The sequence below is a fragment of the Balaenoptera musculus genome, chromosome 20 (genome assembly GCF_009873245.2).
Source record: "Balaenoptera musculus isolate JJ_BM4_2016_0621 chromosome 20, mBalMus1.pri.v3, whole genome shotgun sequence".
Taxonomy (NCBI): domain Eukaryota; kingdom Metazoa; phylum Chordata; class Mammalia; order Artiodactyla; family Balaenopteridae; genus Balaenoptera; species Balaenoptera musculus.
In genome coordinates, this window is record NC_045804.1 from 41,094,587 (window position 1) to 41,112,731 (window position 18,145).

Below are 18,145 nucleotides of genomic sequence, written 5' to 3' on the forward strand. Positions count from 1 at the left end.
GGTTCTCAGTGTTCCACTGCCACATAAACTTTCTCTCACTGTTGGGGTCTCCTTGTCCCTCTGGATGGCAATCCTGGGCAAGATGACTGCAAGCCCACCAGGCTATCTCCCCCTTGAGGCCATATCTGGTCAGGACAATCTTGAGGTTACAGGCAGATACCCATGTAAAAGCACCCGTACTTCCCTCAGCAGGTAAACTTGTCAGGGAATTACTCATCCTCAGATTTCTCAAACTCATTCTAATATCTGCCCACCATGTACAGCAACTGCAGGTGACAAATATTAAGCCCCTTGATAGTTTCCTCATCGTCTACTCTCTTTAGTTGACGAGGGAGAATCCCATTCATTCTCCTTCCTTGGGGAGGGGAGCGGATGTACTCCACATACACCAGCACCCCAAAGACTCTAGCTAACTCTTCTAATCCTCTACTTCTCCTCTTGATGTGAATGAGAGGGTTGGAAACAAATGGTTTTGCACAACCTCCTTTTGCAACTTCTACATGATGGTCTCATGCTTCATTATGGAATCTATTTTCTGGGTCCTCAGCAAAAACTAAAGTAAAAAAAATTTTTTTTTAATTTATTTATTTTATTTATTTATTTTTGGCTGCGTTGGGTCTTTGTTGCTGTGCGCGGGCTTTCGCTAGTTGTGGCAAGCGGGGGCTACTCTTCGTTGTGGTGCGCAGGCTTCTCATTGCAGTGGCCTCTCCCGCTGCCAAGCACAGGCTCTAGGCACTTGGGCTTCAGTAATTGCAGCACGCAGGCTTCAGTAGTTGCAGCACGTGGGCTCAGTAGTTGTGGCGCACGGGCCTAGCCGCTCCGCGGCATGTGGGATCCTCCCGGACCAGGGCTTGAACCCGTGTCCCCTGCATTGGCAGGTGGATTCCCAACCACTGAGCCACCAGGGAAGTCCAAGTAAAATATTTTTATTTTAACATTGTGTTATACTAGCTTTAAAAATGAACACACACTTACCTATATTCATTAAATATGTAGTTTCCTTAACAATCTTGTGATTCAATTGTGTATCATGTTTTATTCTAAGCACTTTCAAAACAAAAAAAGAATGTGGTGCCAGCATAAAACACAAACCTGGACACCAGGGTCCAAAGGCAAGAAGGAATGGGTGGAGGAGGCTTCTTGGCTGAGGGACGTAAACCGAGCCTTGAAAGCCAGGTAGCTGGTTGCAGGCTGAGAAGCAGGAAGAGCCATCCAGGCAGGGAGAGAGAAGAGCAAAGGTAGAGAGGCTATGGGAGCCTGATCGTTTGGGGGAAGATGAGAGGAGAAACAGGAAGGCAGATCATGGAAGGTCTTCTGAAGAAAAGGAGCTTGGATTTTATCGGGGAAGGTGGTGACATGACTGAGTCTGCATTTTAGGAAGACCAGATGGGGGTCAGATTGGAGGGGGTGCATGAGAAGCAGGGGGGGCAGTTAGGAGACTATTGCGATGGTCCAGGAGGGAGCTGAGGACAGTCTCAACTTGTCCAGAAGAGGGGACACTTGCAGGGACTTGGGGAGATTGAATCAGAATTGCTCACCCATCCAGTGGAGGAGAAGGGAGAAGGAGGAGGGGTCAATTTATTGGGTCTAAAAATTAAGAATCTTGTACCCAGTGTTCTTCAAGTTGTGAGCTGAGTGTCCACACAACAGCTAGCAGAGGTGAGTTACAATACACTGTCTGGTTAGCAGAAACCACCGGGCTAACTCATAATGAACCTTCAGTTTGAGCACTCGTGTTCTGTTAAATAAAGTAGTGCCGTAGTAGACAGGAGAGGCTAACTGCTATAATAGTCAACCCTTAAATCTGAGTGGTTTGACACAATGAAAGTATATTTCTCCCTCATGTTGTGGTCCAGTGCAATTGGCAGTGGAGCTCTGCTCCATGAAGTCATGCAGGGATCCAGCTTTCTCCCATCTCTGTCCTCCTTTAGGCTTTCAGACTCATCTCTCTTCCACCATCAGCTGGGGAAGGAGAGAGCACATCTACTCTTAACCACCTCAGCCTAGGAGAACTAGTCATACACACCACCTGGAGGCACAGGTGGCTGGGAAAAGCCACCAACCTGAGAGGAAGATGAGAACCCCAACACTGGTCTCCACCACGCTGCCCTAGTTTACCTGTGCAGCGGCTTCACAGTTTAGCTAGCACGTGGCATTTTCTTAATGAAGATGCTCTGGACACCCACTGGAGCTCAGTGGACAGGATTTGCCCAGCCATCCCTGATCCAAAGACCCCAAACAGACAGGGCTGCCTCATACCCTGGAGGTCACTGAGATAGATTGTGTCCTGCATTCTGTGCCCTGGCCTCTCTGTCTTGAAATGAGGGCTCAGCTTTTCACCTGCCAACTTCCCAATGCCAAGAGCTTTCTGTTCTCCATGTGTTCCTCCTAATAGATGGCTCTTCCCTTCCGCACCCGCAGGAGACAGAGGCTCTAAGGCAGTTGTCAAGAATTACCGCAGCCCAGAGAAAGGACGGGGAGAATGAGAGTGATTCATCAAGAAGACTTATAAGCCGATTGGGCAGCCCGTGATCGGAGCTGTTTAGCTACCAAAAGGGATAGCGAGATAAATTACAGCCAGAAGAATTAACAGTTACAACCGTGGCCTCTTATATTGTGAAGGCTTGTTCCAATCACCTGTCACTGGGCTTTTAAAGGTTAGGGGGAAACGTTTGGGGGGGGGGGTGCCGGACTCTGCATTTATATCTTGCTTTAAACAACTGAAGGATGGGTTCCTGGGAAACAGGGTGAGACGGATATTTATAAATGAAATCTTTTCTTTGGGTTACTGCTGCAGACCTATTTTTTTTCTCCAGTTCTATTTGATTTCTAGCAGGTAATTGTTCCTAGCACTGGCTTTCCATAACACGGGCTGTGCACTTTCTCTCTCTCCACTAAAGTCACCGTCAAGTGGCTAATGAATTGTAAACAGGCATGGCAACGTGCACATGTTGCTGCCATTTAAAGGACCCTGGCTAAGCCCTTTGTGAAAATCAAATGTCCTTGAATCATTAAAATAAGCCCTGCCCTGACTCAAGGCTGGGTGAATTCTATAGACCGGATGTTCTTAAGGCAAACAGAATTTTCTGGACTCTTTTTGCCAATGACAAAGGCCAAGATCTTGGCTATCTTGAGCACCTGCTATGTGTCATATAAACAATGCGCTGGATTCGGTTCATATATTATGTCATAAAAACTCTCCAGGACAAAGACTAATATTCCTATTTCACAAGACGTAACTGATACTCAAAAGAGATTCAGTAGTTTGCCCAAGGTCACTAAGCTAGCATGTGGTGAAGTTGAGTTTCAGGCTTAGAATATCTGACTCCAAACCCATAATTCTTTCTACTCCCAACACGATCCCCAAGTAAGGTGCCTGCCTGTGGGCTTCTCTGGAAGACCCCAGAGATAAGCCCCTTTACTCATATTTTTTAAAAAGCTCCTGGGAAAAGACAAAACTTGAATCCACAGGGCTGTAGACAGTGCAGTGGTCGGCTTGGTGTATGGGGTCCCCTGCCTCTCCCTGGTGGCCGGGCGGTAACCCGGAGAGAGGGCTGGGCAGGCTGAGGGAGTGGGAAGCAGCTGTCTCAGTCGCTGTGGGGCAGGACTGGGAGTCAGAAGCCTTGGGTTCTTGTCCAAACACTTTCTCCGAATTGCTAGATGATCGCAGGCAAATCGTTTTGCTTCTGTGAAGCTCAGTCTTCTCCTCTTTACAATGGCGATGATACGGCTGTGCCACGTTGAGAGGGAAAGAGCAGACTTTCCATGGAGCATCCAAGACATGCAGGAATTTCTCAGTGGGTCTCTGATAACGAATGGCTTCTCTCCAGTGGCAGTGGCCGTCACCTGGCATTAGACAGCGAGGGCTTCCTTAAGAGTGGGGACCACAGGACAGTGATGCCAGGCTTCGGCGTCAAACTGTCCAAATCTGAATCCGGACTCCATCACTTACCAGCAGTGAGATCTTGGGCAAGCTTCTGCACATCTCCGCCTCAGATTCCTCGTCTGTATAAGAGGGATAACAATAGTACCGACCTCAAACTTCATCTATGCAAAGTGCCTTAACCAAAGGGTGTCTGTCCAGCTTCCTCCCTGCCCCTACCCTCCCACCCTCTACCATGACGGCATACGCCAGTGTCCACACCACCAAGCAGGAGGGCTGAGGCCATGGAACAACCTCAAGGAGCCCGACAAAGAGCTTGAACAGGGGATATTTGTTCCTCTTTGAAAGGCGAGAGCCCAGGGCTTCTTCGTGGTCTGACAGGTTACACCTGTTCATCTGTGATGTTCCAGACTTGCAAGGGAAGGTTCACTTCAAAGACCACTTTATCAGAGCAGCAGGGAAGACATCAGAGTATTTTGTAGTGAAGTCAATATTGCTTATGGTTTCTGCCTATGCTTTTTGCAGAGCACCTGAGTTGGGGAGAAGAGAAGTGCGGTGGGCAGCACAACAGTTTGGGGCACCAACTCTATGACTCTAGTTATGGACACCGACACACACATGAACTTTGCAGATAAGGACACTGTAGAGGGGGTGTCATGCACCCATGGTCATCCAGAGTCAGGATTTGTCATTAGGTCTGATCCACCCCAATCCAGACTGTGGTCCTTCGGGAACACAGGAGAAGGAATGCTGCCATTCCCTGTTGCCAGCCAAAGGCTATCCTCTCTCACTGCTTGAGACAAGCAGCACAGAGGTGCATTCTGCTGGGAGGCGGGTGGGGACCCCAGGAGTGGCTCTAGTTTAGATCTGTGATCTGGGCAATTTTCCCAGCAGCCACATTCAGTAGAAGGATGACTCCCACAGGGGTCTTAGTGGGTTATTGACATCTTAGTCGCTGTCCCAGGTGGGGCTTCAGGTCTTCAGTCAAGGTCTTCATGCCCAGCAGGGTCGCCTGCCACCGTTTTCTTCCGTAACCTTCCCATCTGGTTCAAGCAGCCCTGCCCTGAGCTTTGGTACCACTAGGGGCAGCAGTGAGCAGGTGACGTTGTCCAGCAGGGCTGCAGCGCTCAGGCACCTGGCCCTTCCCCACCCAACCTGTGCCAAAATTCCACAAAGGGGAGGTTTCCCCTGGGTACAGTCCTGGGGAAGGATACATCTGGAGCTCCTTTTATACACCAAATGCTGCGATGGGTGCCTCCGTCTCCATGCTAACTCATTTAATACTCCCTCAAACCCTGGGAAGTAGAGATAATTATTCCCATCGTGCAGATGAGGAAACTGAGGCTCAAAGATATTTTAAAACTTGCCCAGGGTTGCATAGGAAGTCATAACAACAGCTGCCATTTATTGAGCTCCAGCTCTGTGCGAGACACTATGCTGAACCCTTTCAGGCATGACCTCATTTAGAATATTTCATCAAATCTAAGACAAGGACAGCTGTAATAAGGGTCAGTGTTATTTTATGTGCCAGTAAGAAAGAAAAACACTACCACTGATGGTAAGAGCTTACAGAGGCATTAGGATGTGGAAAAATATGTGTATCATAACCAACGATATCTAGACATTCTCACGAGATATGTACTGTTACTCCCAACCTACAGTTGGGGAAACTCAGCCAATAACTGACAGAGCTAGAACCCAAAGCTGTGTCTCCCTGAGTCCAGAGCCCAGTCTTTTCACCATGAAGTGATGCCCTGAGTATTGACTAAGTCCCTGCTCTGCTCCAGTGCCAACACTCTCCTAGACCATCTCCTTCAGTCTCCAGGCAAACTTGTGGGGTGGTACCGGTACCCCTTTTTGGAGATGAAGAAATAGCTGAGAATTAGAATCCAGTGCCCCGTTCCAAAGGCCACTGTCTTTCCACGACATCACGTGGTACATCATCTGCCCCTTCCAGCCTCTGTAATCCCCGAGCCATCTTTTCCAGGAGCCCACGTGGTGTACCGTGTGGAGACTGACTCTGTCAGGCCCCCCCACCACCACTGGGAAGGTGAATGTCTTTCTCAGGGCCCAGCCAGGAGCCAGCCCATAACACTTACAAATGACCTTGAACTCCCGAGGCTGGTGGTGTATTGATCTCTCCATTGTAATCCTTCCAAATGGTCCAAGCGTTTAAGATGATGTCTATGAAAGGGCAATGTGTCCCCAGTTCCCCTTCAAAGTGTTTCGTGGAGGTACCCCATAGACTGTAATTATAACTGGGACCACCAACTCAGCCATACAAAATTGGAATCATTCAGTGGAAAAGAAAGGGTTTTTTTAAGTTGTAAAGTACTCTGACTGTGTAAAAAATGTGGCCCAGCATGCTGACGATGGTGGCATTTCTAGAGATGGTGGCCAGGAAGTCACAGTTTAAGGGACTGACAGGTAGTGATAGATGAGATTCCACAATTATAATGAACCCTCCACAAATGTTAATTATTTGGGGAATGATGGAACACAGTGTGGTGTTATAAACAGCCTAAACACAAAGCAGGTAGCCCTCTTTGGAAAATTGCGTAAGATTCAATTAAGTGCGGGTCCTGCTGGTGCAGAGCTGAGCCAGAAAGATCAGCCCTGAGAACTCAGCCCCAGTCTGAGAGTTCAGTGGCTCAGGAGCACAGACTTTCGATTCCAGATCTCATCCTTCCAGGATCCACACGTTTTATGCCTGTAGACATCTACCACCCCCACACCGGAAAGCTCCAGGAAGGGGGTAATAAAAGATGAATTTTACGGCCACTGCTCTGTGCACACAGAGCCTCCCTGCCACGGAGCATTCATCAGGCAGGGTCACAGGAGGAAATTCATCCAGTCCCCGAACGCGGGCGTCCAGGGCCGCAGCGGTGGAGTCCCAGAGGGAAAAGCGGCCGCGGCTCATTCTGACACCCTTGCCAGGCTTTCAGAGGCCTCGAATGGAGCGTGGGGCGTAAAGGTGTGAAAGTGCCCCTCAGCCCCGCCTTGAGGATTAACCGAAGCCACACACGTGGTCAGTGTGGGCACTCAACGAGCATCCCGTCCTTCCTTAGTCAGGGCTAGGGCTTGCGGCGTGGTGCTGGGTCAGCTGCAAACCCTCCTAGCTAGCTCAGATCTGCTCTAGGGTGGAGGGCTGAGGCGGGGTGAGGAGAGGAGGATGGGCAGGTGGCCCCAGGAGGCTGCAGAGGGCAGAGCTTGTGTTCAGTCCACACACACACCCAGCACCCACTCACTCACACTCCCAGCTGAGGCAGAGCCACCCCGAGACCCCCCCCTACCAACTCCACGCCCACCCAGATATGTGGAAAGTGGATTCCGAATGGAGCTAAAAGCCAAAACTGTAGCAAATGTATTGAGGTGCCCTCCACTCAACCTGGACCCAACTTCTCTTTCAAATATACAATGGAAAAAAGCCAGGTCGTAAAAGGCCCCCATCCCAATAGAGATTGTGAACAAAGGCCAGTCTGTGCCCCTGCAAACGTACTTCCCCAGCACCCCCGTCTCCCCCCCACCCCCGACCCCCGCCTAGCCCATTCAAACAAGGATGTTTTCATTGCGATGTAAAGTGAGGTCTTTGAAGGGGAAACAATGGGATGACGGGGATTGATAGCTGGTGGAGCAGCGGAGCGAAGCCCCAGGCAGGGCTGCAGGAGAGGGAGACAGGCCGCTGGGGGCTACCCGGCGCTCTCTCTGTAGGCGACACGCACACCTTCGTCCGTGTGACTCTCCTGCGTCTGTGCAGTGTGCGCCCTGCACCCAGATGTACGCGGCAGCTCTGAGATGCTCCAGCCTAGCCGCGGCCAGTCCTACTGGCCTCCTCTGGACTCTTCCGTTGATGATTCTCCTAGGTGGAAGCTGGACTGAGGGATCTTCTTAGAAAGATGAAAATGCACCCAGGGTTAAAACAAAAAAAAAAAAGGGAAAGAGGAGAAGGAGGAAGAGGAAGAGGAAGGGAAGAAAATACAGGGCAGAGATGCAGTCTGGATACCAAATGGCCCCTTTCCAGCTTACAGAGCTGAGAGTATGGGTCACAGAAAAGGGCTGGGGGAGTCAGGACCCCTAGTACTATGTCATGAGGAGCCCCCAGCAGCAGTGAAGTCCAGGGCAGAACCTGCAGGGGGGCCCAGGACAGGAAAAGACAAAGGGTACTTATGTCAACAGCTGGCCCAGGGTTGGAAGGAGTGAAGGAAACCCTAGGCTCTGAGAGGGGAAGTGCCTAGTTCAGGTCCGCCTGGGAGTAAAGGCCTGGCTCATATGCCTCTGAGCTCCCTCCTCTGGGTGAGGCCACCTCTGCGCCTGCGTCCCTGCGACACTTGCCCTCCCCCAGCTTCAACCAACAAATCACACACTAAGGCAATTTGCTGAGAACACACTGCCGGCGCCGACAGCACTTGCCCAAGAAACTGTGTCCCGACGAAGATGCGACGATAATGGTGTGTCAGCATGCACGGACACACTTAAAAAACGCTCTTCTGCCAAGGCAGCCCTTGCACTGGGGAGTGGAGGCAGGGCATGAATTTTGCAGGGGCTGGTACCTACCAGGGATGTATGTTCACTGAAGGTGCAGGAGTCACCGTAACAACGATGGAGAATTTTTCAGTCACCCGGGGCTGTTCCCAGGGCACGGAGCAAGGCACATCAGCCTGACACTCACCCACATGCCCCCTTGTTGCCCTACCTGAGGCTCCCCTTCCAGGCCAGGCCTCTCTTTATCTCTGGGCCTTTGCCTGGGCAGTTCCCTGGACCCAGGGCACTCTTCCCGCTCCAGATCTGTCTAATGAACAACACAGTCTTTCTAGACTCAGCTCAAAGGTGACCACCGCCTCCATAAAGAATTTTCTGATCCCCCCCCCCACTCCAAGTTGGTCTGGCCGTGCCCTCCTTAGTGCCTCCACAACTCCCGTATATTGTTACCCCATTATAGCACTTGCTTTGTTACATGCGTGTCTGTTCTTTCTAGACTGTAGGCCCCCAGGTCGTAGGAACCAGGCCGTATTCATCTTTGTAGCCTCAAATCCTAGGAGTGTTCCTAGAACAGATGAGGTGCTAAACAAACATTTATTGCACACTTGGAAGGTGGATGAGTGGGAGGGTGGGTGGATGGATGGATGGATGGATGGGGGGGGTGGGTGGATGGATGGATGGAGGGTGGGTGGATGGATGGATGGATGGATGGATGGGGGGGTGGGTGGATGGATGGATGGAGGGTGGGTGGATGGATGGATGGATGGATGGATAGATGGATGGATGAATGGAACGTGGGTGGATGGATCAATGAATGGATGTATAAATGGATGGATGGAGGGATGAATGGAGGGTGGGTGGGTGGATGGATGGATGAAAATAATGAAAAACATAATATTTTTATGAAAATAAAAGTGCAGGGGCTGTCTGCCCCATGACACCAAACCTGGAAGGATTCTTGTAGAGCTCCAGAGGCATATCTAGAGCCAGCAAAGCCCAAGGTGAAAGTCACGTTAGAATGAGGCAAGTTATAGTCTTTGAAAAAGATACTCTTGCTTTTTTGAATAAACAATTCACTTTTTGCTCTTGTCACATTCTCTCCCACTTGCAGACATTTTTACAATGGATATAATCTCATTATTTCATTATTAGTCACAAACCATGGGTAATTCACTTTCTAAACTGATTTTTGTTGCTTGCTGAAGTGCTGCATCAGCTACTACTATTTAGTTTCCAACCAGAACAACCAGCAGTTCTGTGTGTGACCCCAGGGCCGGACCAGGGTGTTGCTGAATTCTGATTGGGTGAATCCTCCTGTGGTCCAAATGGTCCAAATGCCGTTTGGGGGAGGCTCCTACGCAAGAGGGCAGGTTGTGGTTCCCGTTCTTGCAGGGAAGTCACGTTCTGTATTTTATATAGTACATAATAAGTCTTATCTAGTCTATGCGAATAGTTAACAATGTGTAGTTTGATGGTTCCTGCAGATGAAGCTTCCCTAAATACAACATCTCCTCTCGGTTCTGATTTCAGTCAAACGGCAGTGTTTAGATAAGTTCTAACACGACATCTGTGATCCACTGGTGATGGCTGCCATTTGTGCAGGATGCGGGGAGGGGTGCAGTCATCTGGTTTGCCTTGTAGACCACCCCCTATACTCTACTGCACCTGGAAGTTATCTATTCTGAACCCAGATGCTGCAGATGAAAAAGCTATGTCCCCCAGAGAGGACAGCAGGGTAACAGCACAGCCAAGATGAGGCTGTCCCCTGACCCCCAGTCAGGAGCCTTGCAGTCAGACGGACCTGGTTTTGGCTCCTGCCTCTGCCACGTCTTAGCTGTGTGGTGTTGGGCAAGTTACTGAAGTTTGCTCGTCTGTAAAATGGGGATGATAATATTTAACTGGCAAAGTTGTTGTGAGGGCTACACTGTTCAATGACTCCGTGCAACATTTCCCATGTTGGGTTCTGAAGAACCCACGTTCCCATCCCCACATCTCTGCTGAAGCCTCCCTCCACCCACCCAGGAATTGCCTCTGCTTCCTGTGGACCCCACCCACTGCGGTAAAAGGCAAGGCAAGGCACGGCACATTGATAAACGTGTAGATTGCTGGCTTCTAGTTCCAGCTCTGCCTCCTACTGTCTATGACCACAGTCTCTTTAACGCTTCAGTCTCCCAGGATATACAATGGAGATCATAAAAGTACCAACCCCACAAGGCTATGGTAAGGATTTGAGGCATCAGTCCAAGTAAGGTGCTGAGTAAGGGCTCAGCAAATATCAGCGGTGTCTATACCATCAATTAGTCTACAGTGAGTCTTTAGGGCAAGTAGTTCTTACTCACACAGGGTCATTGTGTGGGTTGAAAGAGACGCTGTCCTTACAAGCACCTCCCACAGGGTCTCCAGCCGAGAGGGGTTATTATTGCTCAGTCTCTTTGCGATGACTTTTGCTTCTTCCTGGTGCCGTCTCTCCTGCTTTGACCTTGGGGACTGAACACTCACGAAAACCACGGGGATGGGGCGGGAGGGGGGCGGGCGCCTCACTGCTTCTGTGCTGCCTGCAAGGACATGCTTCCCATGAGACCCCATTTCTGCCTGTGTTACCGACTGATTGGTGGATTTGATTTTAGTATTTTATTTGATTTTAGTATTGTTTAAAAGGAGCACAATATAATCATTTGTGAACACACTTAAATCACTCCGTGGGCTGCAATAAAAACATCAAACCAAAAATTATGGCTCAGAAAGCAAGCAGGCTCTGATTTCCCCTCCATCTGGGTGGGCCAGGGGGAAGTTTGTACTTGTAGTAGAAGGTGGGAAAATGAGGGGGGGTGATCACAGGGCATGGCCAAGAGCAGGGAGACCTCACGAGGCCACCGATCCTAGAACCTGGGGCCTCTCGGAGCACCGTACCTTTAGGGCCCTGCCCCTTACAGATGGAACAGAGAAGCACAGAGAGGCTGAGTGACATGATCAAGATCACACAGGAAAACCTGCCATCAGCTAATCCAGGACTCAGATGTGATTTGGTGCTGAGCCCACCTCAGTGCAGAGCTAGTGGAGACCAACATGGAGGACCCTCTGCTCCTGCTGGACTGGGAGAGGGCAGCCCCCTGCCCTCATCCTCTGTACTGGGGCTGGAAGAAAGCAGGGTGGTGCAATTCATTCATTCATTCACTCATTCATTCAATAAGTATCAAGCACCCATTATATGCCAGCCCCTGTACTAGAGGCCTGAGATCCAGTGAACAGGAAGAGATATGAGTGTAGCTGAAGAGGGGGATGCCAATTAGGAAATGCATGTGGAACCGACCACCGACTGATACCTTTAATGAAGGACTTTCACAAGCACTTCCCAAACCTAGGACTCAACAAACACATGGAAACGCTGATGCGTGAGGCTCTTCCCACCTATTGTCTCATTTAACCCTCAGGGACGCCCTGGGAGTTACAGATAATTAGCTCTGTTTTGCAGATAAGGAAGCTGAGACCCAGAGTAGTTACTTAGCCAAGGCCACACAGCCTGTCTGTGGTGGCACCATGTTCTTCCCACTTGCCCCCAGCTGTGCAGGCTTGGGTGGAAGAAGAGAACAGGCCCTGGGAATCTGGGGACACACCTTAAAGTGGTGGCAGGAGGGGTCTGTGGCAAACAGGAGCCCCTGGACAGCAGGTACCCCCATTTTACTCACCTCTCTAGCCCCAGTGCCCACCGGTGCCTGGCACATCGTAGGAGTTAATGAAGTGCTTGTTCAACTAGGCTGGACCACTGGGCTGGCTGGGCTTACAAAAGCCCCACTGAGCCTTTGGTAACAGCCCAGACTGCACCCCGACTCCTGTTCCCTGCACCCCGAGGCCAGCTCCCTCTGGTTGAGCACTTCTTCATCCATGGGAGCCTCACTGAGCGAGCTGAACACCCCTGCTGACTCTCTTCTCTGGAAAACAGCTCACAAAAGGGATTTTTTCCTTCACTCTCAAGGCAGTTTTTCCCAGAGTGAAAGCTTCCCACTGACTCTGATCCAGGGCCACTCTGGCCTCATCTTGATCAGTTTCACCAAACACCCGGAGGGAAGAAAACACATTGTGAGCCAAATATTCAGACCCCATCGATCATCCGGAGAGCAGCCCACCCCTCTGCCCACACTTTATCCCGGTTTGTATTAAGTGAGACACATAGACTCAAAACTTTGAAGATTCTGGAGGCATTTAGCAGCTCTCTGGTCCACACCCCTTGCTTTATGGAGCAGCTAAACAAGGCTCAGAGTTTACAATTCCTGCCCAAGGAACCACATAAGTCACTGGAACCTCACTGGGTGTTTGCACTCAGCCCTTCTCCCTGGAAGCCCCAGCAATGCTCCTCTCACAATGCTACCCACTCTGCTTCATTTCGGGCACAATCACGAAGAAGTGGTCAAATCTGCTGCATGCTAGCTTCCCGGTCAATCACACACAGATATCCCAGAGGGAAGACTCCAGGAGTAACAGAAAATAAGTGTGCACAACGGGTCATCGGGGCGTGCTTCTGTGTTTCCGGTCATCAGAGTGAATATCTGTGTTACGGATGCAAAGCACGACCAGCTCTGTTGCCCGGTCACTGTACACGGTGAGACAGCACCCTAGTGGGGAGAAAAGAGGCCAACGACGTCTCTGGTTCATTCAGCATCTATTATTCACCAGGCACTCTTGGAGATGTTTCGTCTTGTTACAGAACGAGGCAGAAAAAAAAAAAAACAAAAAAAACATAACATTTGGCTTTAGCATTCCTCCTAGGGAGGGAAGTGCCTTTCCTTGAAACTCCACGGGAAAGGTTGTTGCCATGTTACCAAGATGACAGAGGATGATGCAACTACTTAAGAGTAAGTGGATTCTGCTCCTGCAAAGGGTGGCAAAGCACATAAGGAGAGAGAAAGGAGGAGGGAGAGAAGGAAGGAAAGGAGAAAGATGGAGAGGGGCTGGGCTTAGGCAAGGTGAAGGAGCTTTGCTCTGATGTAGACCCTCCTCCAACTCTGACACCTTCCTTATATTCTAATGCCCTGGGTGAGTGGGCTTTCTGTGGAAATGAACAAGGGGCTGAGTTTCACATCCTATCCATATGACACAGAACAGAGACCGGAAGACGTCAGCCAAGGGCCACAGATGGGTTACACGTACCTTATGTTCAAAACTCACAGTATCCCTCTGAAGTAGTTAATATCTTAGGGTGCTTCTCATGCAGAAAGAGGAGGTCCCCCACTAAGCAAGTGGCAGAGCCAGGATTCCAACCCAGCTGGGTCTGACCACAGAGCACGTGCTCCTAACATGGGTGCTCCCGGCAGACAGAGGACCAGACAGAGAATCTCGGCCACGTGGGCTAGTGAGGAAGAGAAGGAAGCCAAGCAGGCCAGAACGAAGACCCCGACCCCGCCCTGGGAAGGAACCTGCAGGGGAATCCCAGAGCCTAAAGGGATCTGGTCCAGGTGAGCAACGTGTCCAGCCCCTGAATCAAAAGCCCAAGCGGCGGGCATGACAAAAGAGCCAGGTGGGTACCAGGTGAGCTCAGTGGGCATCTCTCCTTGTCTCCCTCCTCCTTTGTCTCTCCTCTGGTCTTTTCTACCCTTTCCAGGAGCAGAATGAACATATTCCTAGGCGGTCTCATCATCGTCACAGCATCTCTCCCTTAGGAGCAGCCCAGCCAAGGCTTCTGTGGGCTGCAGACACAAGGAAAAGGCCAAGGGAACTTGGCAAGGTCCTATGAGACAGTCTCCCTCCCAGCATCTCTGACTACAGAGACCCGCCTTGAGCAGCTAGGCTAACTGCAGCGCCACCTGCTGGCACACCTCGGGATCTATGGGCTGGGAGAGGCTGGGAAAGCCAGTGGCTGAGGAACAGCATAGGGCGTCCCTAGGCAGGGAGGGTGCAAACACAAAGTTCTCTCTAGAAAATGAAAACTACTGTGGGGAGAAGCCTCAAGACAGTGGAGCGATGACAGGCAAGCACCGGGGTATGCCATCACAGAAGTTCTGAGTTCTTTGCTCAGCTCATAAATGTAAGCAATTGTGCAAACCCACCAGTTCCACGGCACAGGGAGAAAAAAAAAAGGCTAAGGACGGGTGAGTTGTTAAGTAAATGCAGGAACACTTTAAGACTCGATCCTGGTGTCTCTCCTCTCTCCCTGGGCTGACTCGTCCACCCCGCAGCTTCAAGATCCACTAAAGCCACACACAAACACACACATTTACATCTCCAGCCCAGATCTCTCTCCCAGCTCCAGACCCCTACATCAGCGGCCTGGTGTCCTCTTGACTTGGACATCTGCATTGGCAGGAGTTCTTATAGTAAACCCAGTGCAAAATAACTTGAGCCAAAAAGGATGGAGTTTCGCTAGTCTGTAAAACCAGACTGTAAGGAGAGCAGAGGTGGAGCTGGACTATTTGTTGACTGAATGAAAGGGTAGAAAAACATGAAGACGTTTGTTAGGGGAAAGGGATAGGAACTAAGCCTTGGTGGGTACCTACTAGCTGCTGGGCACTTATTTAATCCGATGAGGAGGCTAAACGCGGGGGATGGGGGATGGGGGGCTTTGTCACTTACTCAGTGTCACACAACTAGCCCATGAAAGAGTGAGGTTCAAGGTTCTGTCTGACTTGTTCCACTGTCTCTAGTTCTCAAATTACAATTATAGATGTAGGGTCTATGATTGGATATAAGGGCTTTAAGAGATTTTAGAATCTCCAACTGCACATGCAGTACTTGAATCTCTCTCTTCCCATCCCAGCCAGGTAATTGTATGGTCCCCTCATGATGGGGACCTCACCCTCAAGATAGGGATGTTATCATTGAATCATAGTAGCAGGTTAGAAAGTTGAGACAGAATTTATCCTTCTTTAGGATTAAATAAGAGAATGCATGTGCTGTGCCCACCACAGTGCCTGCGACATCAATAAATGTGATCATCGTCCCCACTTCCCTTAGGACAACTGTTCTTGTGTCTATCTTTCCCTTGGGATGCCAGGAAACAAATCTAATTCTTCTTCCCTGAGACAGCCCTTCAGATAATTGAAGACAGTGCTTCAGGGTCCCCCTGAGGCTTCGCTTACCCAGGATAAACAAATACTCCAACCCGCTTTCAGACACTCGTTGGTAAGCAAGAGTTGATGCCGTACACACTGCGATTTTCCAGCTGCTGTGGTGTGTGAGGCTTCAGAAAATCTGATGGGACAAATGGTAAACCAGCCACAGCAGGGTAGCCATGGTATCTGGATCACAACCTCTGTATAAAACAAGGGAAGTGACTGACCCTGAACAAACAGTAACGCATCCCCCGAGCTTCACCAGCTGCATTCTTGGTCCACCCACAGTGGGAAACTGTTTTAGAAGAAGAAAAAGAAATGACAGTCTCCCAAAAGGATTTTACATCATTTTAGACCCCCTGCCTTGCCAAAAGTCACTATGAATTCTTCCCAAACTCAGTTTGTGTGCTTATAGATCCAATATTGAGCAATGTAGGGGACTGAATCCATTCTAATCATAGACTATCAAACCTACCCCCAGATACTCCCTCTTTACGGATGGGGAAACTAAGGTCCAGAGGAGAGCGGCGACTTATCCAAAGTCATGCAGGAAATCTGTGCAAAAGTCTGGTCAGCTCATGAGCTCCAAAGAAAGATGAGAGAGTAATGCAAACCTTCATGGGAAAGGAAGAAGAAAGGAGCTGTTTGTTAGAAAAAAAAACAGAAGAGAAAAGCTCTGAAAAGTCCTCTCTGGAGTGTTTCTCCCTCCTTTCATCAATTTCCTATAGAGACAATGTAGTATACAAGGGCAAGATTGGAGTCAGAAATTCCTAGGTCCATATGCTGACTCGGCCACTGGCTCTGTGTGTGATCTTGGACAGACTACTAGCCTTTCAGATACTCAGTTTCGTCATGAATAAAATGAGAATAGGAACAGCTCCCTCAAAGGAATATTATGAGTCTTAAATAAAATACATAGAGAGACTTTTGGTTCTCAGTAATGGTGGAGCAGCTTATATCAGACTAACCCTTCTGGAAGTAACAATTATAAACTCTGGACAAAATATTTTGAAAGTACTATTTGATGGCATTGGAGAGAGACTAAAAACAGGCAGAAACTGGAGGGTATACAGCCCTTGAAGGAAGGGAATCACACTGGATGAAATACACATTTATTTACCTGATCTCTCCTTTGAGGGCACGTCGAGTTCTAAGGGAATATTGTAGATAGAGTTCAAGCAGAAAGCAGCAGTCATTGAGTTTAAAAGTCTCAAGCTAGAGTTCGGGGTTGCCAGAAAAGCTAAAAAAAAATGGGAAGAAAAATCCTAGAAAGGAGGGGCCCCCAGAGGCAGAGCCCCCAAATTTTTCTCTCACTTCTCTGCTGCTGAGAGATGGGAGATGACAAATTGTGGAAGTGGGAAGATGTGGCCCGTGTCAGAGACTTTGAGAAGATCAGCATTTATAAGAAGGTTATAAAAAAAATAAGATAGGAAAACTGGTATTGGAGCCAGACGTAGAAGGCTTGGGAGGTCAATGGAATTGAGGTTGTCATGCGGTAGATGCTCAATAATGGTTTGTTAACTGCATAAGTGAATGAATGAGCCCCTGGGCCTGTCGAGGCTGGAGCTCTGGGGCTGACTGCTGCCCTCTCCTTCCTGTCTTGTAGCTCACATACCTGCCCCCGCCGTGGGGCGAGTGCCGGTCCTCGGAGATGGGACTCGACTTCTTTCCTGTTTACAGCATCACTGCCTGTCGGATTGACTGTGAGACCCGCTACATCGTGGAGAACTGCAACTGTCGCATGGTCCACATGCCAGGTCAGTGCCAGGCGAGGGCAGCCGCAGGGGCCCAGGACTACCTGCGACCTTCTTTGCATTTCTCACCCTGATGGGAAACTCTTCACCCACTCCACGAGGATGCAAAAGGATGCTGTTCTGGGAAGACTGTTATTTGATGCCCAAACGCTTAGAGGGCGGATGGAAACATCCAGTCTGGCAACCAAGGCGGCATCCTGGTGTCCAGAAGTGGTCAGGTGTTTGGAGAACGTTCCTCCCAATGTTCAATGTGTTTGCTAATTGTTTGCTGTTCTTCCCTCCTAGAGTTCAGTGTCCAGATATCTGGATGCTTACAATTCTTGCATCCTGGTGTGGTACACGTTCAAACATCCAGATGGTTATTGCTTTCCTCCAGATGTTTCCCTTCTTGCATCCAACTGTCTAGCACTCTTTCAAGCTAGGCAAGAGTCCATCAGCCCGCAAATGAATGCGTGTGTACTGACATTTCTGTTGTCAGACTAACAATGCGTGCAGCCATCATTAGAGGCAGTTGGCTTGTCAGAGGTGGAAGTGGAGTGCGGGGAGGGGGGCTGATTGGGGCAGGAAGAGTTTGGTACTGAAGCATGGAAGGAAGGATGACTGAGGCTGGAGTCAGTGGCCTTGGCTTCTAACTCAGGTTCCTCCACTTTACTGCTGTGTGACCTGGTACAAGTTACTAAACCTCTCTGTTCTTACCTCCATTATCTTTAAAACACAATCATTCGTGGTTAGGAGGATAAAATTAGGCTAAGATATAAAAATGCTTTGTTGGGAATTCCCTGGTGGTCCAGTGGTTAGAGCTCCGTGCTTCCACTGCAGGGGGTTCGGGTTCGATCCCTGGTCAGGGAACTAAGATCCCGCAAGCTCCGCAGTGCTGCCAAAAAGAAAGCTTTGTCAATTGCAAACGTCAGTGGTGATTGTGTTAACACATGGGGAGAGGGAATCGAGAGTACCGTTGACTGAAGACCTACTATGTGCTGGGAACT

At 49.7% G+C, this 18,145-nt stretch overlaps 1 protein-coding gene across 2 annotated transcripts in view; it reads left to right on the forward strand.

Moving 5' to 3' along the window:
- The window catches only part of ASIC2 (acid sensing ion channel subunit 2), a 1,026,910-nt gene that overhangs the window by 995,002 nt on the left and 13,763 nt on the right, over nucleotides 1-18,145 (forward strand). For both annotated transcript variants that reach the window (XM_036835403.1, XM_036835402.1), the window contains exon 4: nucleotides 17,012-17,162. In XM_036835403.1, the coding sequence (XP_036691298.1) occupies nucleotides 17,012-17,162 (151 nt within the window). The remainder of the gene's footprint in view (nucleotides 1-17,011; nucleotides 17,163-18,145) is intronic.